Consider the following 7094-nt stretch of genomic DNA (forward strand, 5'->3'; position numbering starts at 1 on the left):
ATTTATTATTTGAAAAAAATCGTAAATATAAATATATAAAAATTTTTTATTTTTCAAAAATATCAAATAAATGATATGGTAAATACAAATAAGGAAAATTTTAACTACATATTTTGAATATATTATAATAATATAAAATTTCTATATCAAAATTTGAAAATTAATCAATATAAATAATTGATAAATTGTAATATTTATGCATTTTTAGTGCTATTTATTATAAATGCTAATTAAAAAGATAAATATTAATGAAATAAATTAGAAATCTTATAAATATGTAAGCTTATAAATTATTAAAAAATATTGTAAAAAACTTCAAAATATTATTAAATTGAAATAATAATTATATGTTATTTTACATCTTTGCAATGTTTCAACAACATTGCAATATTGACCGATACTAAAATTATACTAATTTTCAATATAAAAATGAGAAATATATTTGTTTTAGAAAGTGTTTCATAATTTGACAAGTTACATTAGTCTGATTGTTCTTGTCAAATATATAGCATCGAAAGCAGAAACGAGAGTCATTACGTGGCGTTGATACGCGCAAGAACGAGATTCGCGAATACGAATACAGTATATAGATATGTTGGCTGCGCAGTCTGAGAAATCAGTGAACGAAGAAAAAAGATTCACGAGACAGAGGCGGGAAAGGCGAAATAGAGAAACGAGGTTCTGTCGCTGATTTGAAAAGTAGATATATCCCGGGTATAATCGCGAAAGCGTACCATGATCACAAATGGACACAATTGCATTATATAATAGATATAATCATACAAAAATAGAAAAAAAGAGCGATGCACTGTATCAAGTTGATAAAAGAGAGGCTGTCTGGAAGAGTATGAAAAGTCAAGAAGCGTGCAGTATACCAAACGAGCTCCTTAAACTGACAAAGCGACACACACGTTAGACGGGCGACGCACGCATCGTTGGCCAATAGGAGTTTGCGATAATGTGACGTCATGAGTTGAAGTACCGTGCGATTGGCTAGGTCTATTATGGCACGGAAAACACGCCACGCAACTACCTATACACATGTTAATTAAATAGGCGATAGTTCTGACGAGATAATGTTCCGTAGAGACTTTTAAACGGGCGTGGTAACGCCAGAAACGCATGGAAAGTAATCAGAAACTTACAGGTATGCCACAACTGTATTCCGGTCACAATGGAAACACGCTGGAACCCACTTTCACGGTAGAAATCAATTTCTTGCAAGAATTTTTGCGATATTATTGCTGTCAAACATGCGACACATGCGGAAAATCACGAGGCACTCGTAAATTTTTTAACAGCGGACGATCTCACAACGTTTTATAATATACGACGGTTATAACCTGATCGATCTAGCGCGTGGCAGAAACATTTTACAAGTGCTAACCACTGCGCATCAACAGCCATGCTTGCTTGGCCACGATTCACGTGTCTGGGGTCCGAGGTATAGACCAATCAAAGCGCGGTTCATGACGTCACCTGGCTGTATCGACCAATGAACGCAGCCCATGTGACGCAGCACTCCGCTGGGCGTGTAAGAGAAGTGTCGAGCTGCTGTATATTGCTCGTTAGTTGGTGCACTTTTTTCGCAATTTTCTCAAGTTTTCTTCAATATCATTGTGAAGAAGGTATTAAATTGAGATCTTGGAGTCAGCCGATATCTTTTACGTGCAGGCTTACCTTCCGGTGGACGCCAGAACGGACGAATATCGCGACAATCGTACACAGCACACCCGACACCCGGCTCGCCCGGGCAAACACTCACTCCGATCTCGGCGGCGTCACCCTCTGCCACCTTTTGTCACGTTCCTTCTCTGTCACATGGATCGGACCTCTACACTGTTGCCACTTTTATTATATAGAAGCATACAGTTCATTGTTTACTTTTGCGCGCGCGCCAAAATCATATCCTGTCACTTTTTCGAAAGCTAATTCTGTTAATTTTCTTAAATTTGTATAAAATATAAATTTTAATATTTTTTTTAAGATTTTTATAATAAAATCGTTTTATTATTTTTCTAAATATTATATAAACTAATAAAAATTTGCATATATTTAAATGATTTAAATCTAATACATTCAATGATTAATCACAGTTTAAAATTATGTATATAAATTGTTTTTATTATTTATTATGTTATACTATGGTTATATTTACAATCGCAAAATTTATTTCTTAAAAATATTCAATTTTCGATATTTTAAAATATATTATATGTTTAATGTTATTTAATGAAAAAAAGTTTCGTATTTAACTTGTACACACACATATATATATATGTATATATATATATATTTATTAAATTTTAGTAATTTTAGTAAAAAAATATGAATAAACAAAAATATTAAACATTATATAATCAATAGTTAAAATTATAATTTATTCTTATTTTAAAAAGAAATATATATATATATATATATATATATATTACGAATTAAGTATTTGTAAAAACTATGAAAATATACTTCTGTACTTAAATACAAAAACATAAAAATTTAGATTCACTAAATAATGAGGATTATTTTTTAATAGAGAGGAGAATAAAATATAAAATATTAGATATTATTAAAAATATTTTACTTTTTATATACATTTTGCATAATATATATATACTATATAGTAATAATATATGGTATAATTATAATATAGTATATATATATATATAGTAGTATATGATATAATTTCAAAAATTTTTGACATGTATTTTTAATTTATTTGTAATTGTTGAAATGACATAAAATTTAATTTACTGCAATCTAATCCTAATTAATAAAATATAATTTCATTTTTTTCCCCACACATATGAAAAATTAACTTTATATTTTTTTTTATAATTTATAATTTAAAAACAAATTCAACAGTACAAAATATATATATATGTATATAATAATTCTAATATATATAATATATATATATATGACTAGAATTTGCACAAAATATTATACACTATATAATTTACATACAGATTTTTGTAAATAATATTATTATGAGATATACTTCACTTATAAATGTGAAGAAATTTATAATAATATATATTATATATTTTCTAATGATTTTTCTAAATTTTTTACTGTATATATATTCTTGATTAATTTGGACAATTTTTTTTTTTCATAATATAGATTCAAAAATATTATTTTGTACTATAATTATTTAAAATTATGTTCAATTTTTATTAAAATATAAAATATCAAGAATATATTACAGTTGAAATGTTAGTACAAATTTAATATTGTTGATTATTAAATACATTTAATAAAAACGTACAAACATAAAAAATAGAGTCATGGAATAGAACAGAATATGTTGCATTATGTTTATACGTATCAGCACCGTTATTTATATTCAACATACAATTTATAAGTCTTTTTTTTTCTTTTTAGCACGTATAATAGTTTATTTTAATCTATTTAATATCTGAATATAAATTATTTTATATTCATATATTATTTTCTGTGAAAAAATAAGAATACTGTAAAGAAAATATTACAAATTTAAAACAGAAAATTCAAAATACAGTTTTATAATTTTTAACATAATACTTCTTTTAGACATAAAATACACAAAATATACACACTAACAGTGTAATATTAATAATTTTCAATATTACTAAAAGAATTATTCTTCATTAGTATTTTTTTAATTATATTACATATAATTTATACTTATTGAGCATAATTAATATTATTTTATTTTAGAATAATAAATAATAATAAATGAAAGATACTAAAAAGAAATAATTGATTAATTTAAATCTATTTTCGACAAAAAAATCATTAAAGAGCAATCAAAAATTAAACAATCCAATAATGTTTTCAGAACACTTAAAATAATTAATACATTATATTGCTTACTTTATGATACTGCAAAAATAAAAGACTACAAATACTTTATTGTTACTATAAAATTGTTTAAACAATTACTTATATTGCAATCAAAGTCAAGAAAAAGCTTTATACATGTTTTACCTTTATGTGTAAGTTATTTATTTTTATTTTTTTTTTCTTAGATACTGTAAATATTATCTAAATAAGAAATAACAATTTTAACTAGATTGCTGTATTAAAGCATTAGTTATCTGCTCAAATTACTAACATAAAGATGTTTAAGTTCTGTCTTTGGTGTATTTTCAAAAAGAGCAGCTCGATTTTGTCCTTCTCCTTTTTTTACCCAATGACCATAAACTCTGAATGCACAACCATCAATAACCTACAACAAAAATGATTTTATTATTATATAATCAATTTATATAACAAATCGAAAAATATAATTAAATAAAAAATAAAATATATATTAAAAAGATAGTATTTTTAAGTAGAAATATAATACCTTTCGTAAAATTTTGATTCTATAAGGATCAGTGCATGCTACTTGAGTTGAAAGAGGTTCAGGTGTATTATGAAGTCGTTTAATGCGAACAACTGCACGTACACAAATTATAGCTAACTGGAATCTTTTTCTTGCATTAAACGACTTTGCCTTTAATTCCTGTACAGAATATAAAGAAAAATAAAAAATCTAAAAATTTTAGGAATATAAACATAATTAAATATTTTTATATCATTTGATGTAACAAGAGTTATTAAACATATTTGATTATTATTAAACATAGCAGTGAATAAATGTTAAATGATATATGTACAATTACATTTAGTGGAAACAAAATATTACATATAATCATAAAATATACAAAAACAACATAATATGTAGTTAAAAAAATTGTTATATAAATTAATATTATTTTTTTTACATGTTCGAAAATGTAATGATTTTTATAAAATTTTTACAAAGATATAAACAATGAGAAAGCTAATATATGTACATATAAAGCTTTAAATATTGAATTTTTCAATAATTTTTCAACATATATAAATAATGCTTTTTTATTAATATTTTATTTGCAATATATTTCATTATTAATTGAATTAATTAATTTTAATTTAATATTATTAATTGACATTTTTATATTTATATTATGCTTTATCTAATATAATGTGAAATATAATGATCAAGTTATGCATATTTATAACTGATATGAACAAATGTATTGCTCCTTAAATAAAAAGAAAATTTTTAATGAAATAATATATTTTATAAACAAAAATAAAAATACAAAAAAAATAAATAGAGATATTATATTGATTAATTTGAAATATTAATAGAAACTAAAATGTTAATTGTTATATGCATATATTATATGAAAATTACGATCAAAAGAACTCACATTTAGAGACAAACAAAATAAAAACAAAAATAAATTACCAAAGCTAACTGAGATATCCTACTTAGACGCCGCGAATTAGATGATAGCGAACGTTTTAAAGGAGCGATGTCTTGATCCCATAGCTGTAATTCCAATAATTTTTTATCATGATATTATGATATCTTTAATTTTATTTTAAAGGAAATTATTTTTAAATTAATTATATATATAAAATTTATTAAATTAATATCAAACAGATTTAATAATGTTTAATATTTTATAAAAACATTAAGTTTTTGAATATTTTGAATATAGATAGTACATATAAAGCAAACAAATAAAAACATAAAAATATGAATATAATATATTTATTTTAAATGCATAAAATAATAGATATCTTTAAAAAATATTACATATTATATTAAATTTTTATATGATAATAACATTATATTTGCATTGTAAATATGCTATACTAAGATACATACCACTGTATGAAAAAATGAATGTTCCAATGCTTCTTTGATACTAATTCTCTTCTTGGGATCAACAACTAATAATTTTCTTATTAAATCTTTGGGAGCCTCTGAAAATATAATAGTAATTTGACTATTATATAAATTTATGAACATTAAAAAATATATTATAAAATAAGATATCTGGCAATATACAAAAAAAACATACATGTAATTGCACCCTATTCATTTATGAAAAAAATGTGCATCATGTTCAAAGATTTGTTAGTAACAACTCTTACCTTTAATATATTTTCCAAATATGAAGCAGCTCACATCAAGATGATATAACTTTTATAGGTGATTATTCAAGGTGATAATACTTTTCTGATATTACCATGGATTTTAATTCATGCTTGTGCATCATTACAATTCAATGACAAAAACTTCCACCTAAAATTTTGTCTGTGTCTTGCACAGATTTGAAAATTTTGCAAAATTTTAACTATTGTACTAGCTTTGACTTTTTAAAAAGACTATTTATATATTTGTTTGTGTACAATAATAATAATTGATTTTGATTGTTAATAAAACAAAAGAAAAATGAATATATAATTCAAAGAATTTCATGTAAATATATATGCATTTTTACTGCTAAAACTGAGCAATATCATTTCCATATGTTTTTAAATTCTTATTGTGTGATTAATAATATATAATAGTATATAAGTGTATTTATCAATTACAATAAAATTGAAATAAAATTCCCTGAAAATGATGCATACATATACATGCATTATGTTAATTAAGCATAAATTTACTCCACATGCCATATGAAACATAAATTATTATTTTTTTTTTTAAAAAGAAATTATATTTTAATAAGCAATAATAAATACCTGTTATGTCTGCCCATTCAGGAGATGTAAATGAATATTTTCCTTCCATAATATTTCTAAGCATAATCATCTGTTTTCTATGCCAGAAAGGAGGACAACCAACTAATAAAGTAAACATAATTACTCCACAGGCCCATCTAAAAAATACCAATATTAATTTCTATCTTTAATAAAATAATTTTTTATTACTTAATTTTATTTATTTAAAAAATAAAAATTTTAATTTTTTTGTTTTCATTATATTTGTTTAAAAAATAAAAATTTTAATTTTTTTATTTTCATTATACATATCATATTTTAAATACTTACATATCAACTTCATGACCATAACCTTCTGCATTTTCAAACATATTACATTTAAGTACTTCTGGTGCTAAATATCCAGGAGTACCGCAAAGATCTAAAAAACATTAATAGTAAATTTCTTCTTAATAATTAAATAATTAATTAATAAAAAATTTTATTTTAATTAATTAATTAATAAAAAAATTTATTTTAATTAAATAATTAATTAATAAAAAAATAATTAATTGATAAAA

The 7094-nt window shown here is 23.0% G+C and overlaps 2 protein-coding genes across 3 annotated transcripts in view; both read right to left on the bottom strand.

Annotated features, from left to right (window-relative positions):
- Positions 1–1674, bottom strand: part of LOC102676896 (max-binding protein MNT) — a 30749-nt gene extending 29075 nt beyond the window's left edge. The window contains exon 1 of the mRNA XM_031508088.1: positions 1146–1674. The gene's annotated coding sequence lies outside the window, so the exon portion shown is untranslated. The remainder of the gene's footprint in view (positions 1–1145) is intronic.
- A 2199-nt stretch (positions 1675–3873) lies between these two features.
- The window catches only part of LOC116184908 (phosphorylase b kinase gamma catalytic chain, skeletal muscle/heart isoform), a 4994-nt gene continuing 1773 nt past the window's right edge, over positions 3874–7094 (bottom strand). Inside the window, exons 4-9 of one of the 2 annotated variants that reach the window (XM_031508086.1) lie at positions 6865–6955; positions 6556–6692; positions 5690–5787; positions 5264–5347; positions 4331–4489; positions 3874–4210 (exon numbers count right to left, since the gene is read on the bottom strand). In XM_031508086.1, the coding sequence (XP_031363946.1) occupies positions 4076–4210; positions 4331–4489; positions 5264–5347; positions 5690–5787; positions 6556–6692; positions 6865–6955 (704 nt within the window). In that variant the 3' untranslated portion in view covers positions 3874–4075. The remainder of the gene's footprint in view (positions 4211–4330; positions 4490–5263; positions 5348–5689; positions 5788–6555; positions 6693–6864; positions 6956–7094) is intronic. The other variant, XM_031508087.1, reaches the window with a different exon arrangement.

Source organism: Apis dorsata, unplaced genomic scaffold, assembly GCF_000469605.1.
Source record: "Apis dorsata unplaced genomic scaffold, Apis dorsata 1.3 scaffold_74, whole genome shotgun sequence".
NCBI lineage: Eukaryota > Metazoa > Arthropoda > Insecta > Hymenoptera > Apidae > Apis > Apis dorsata.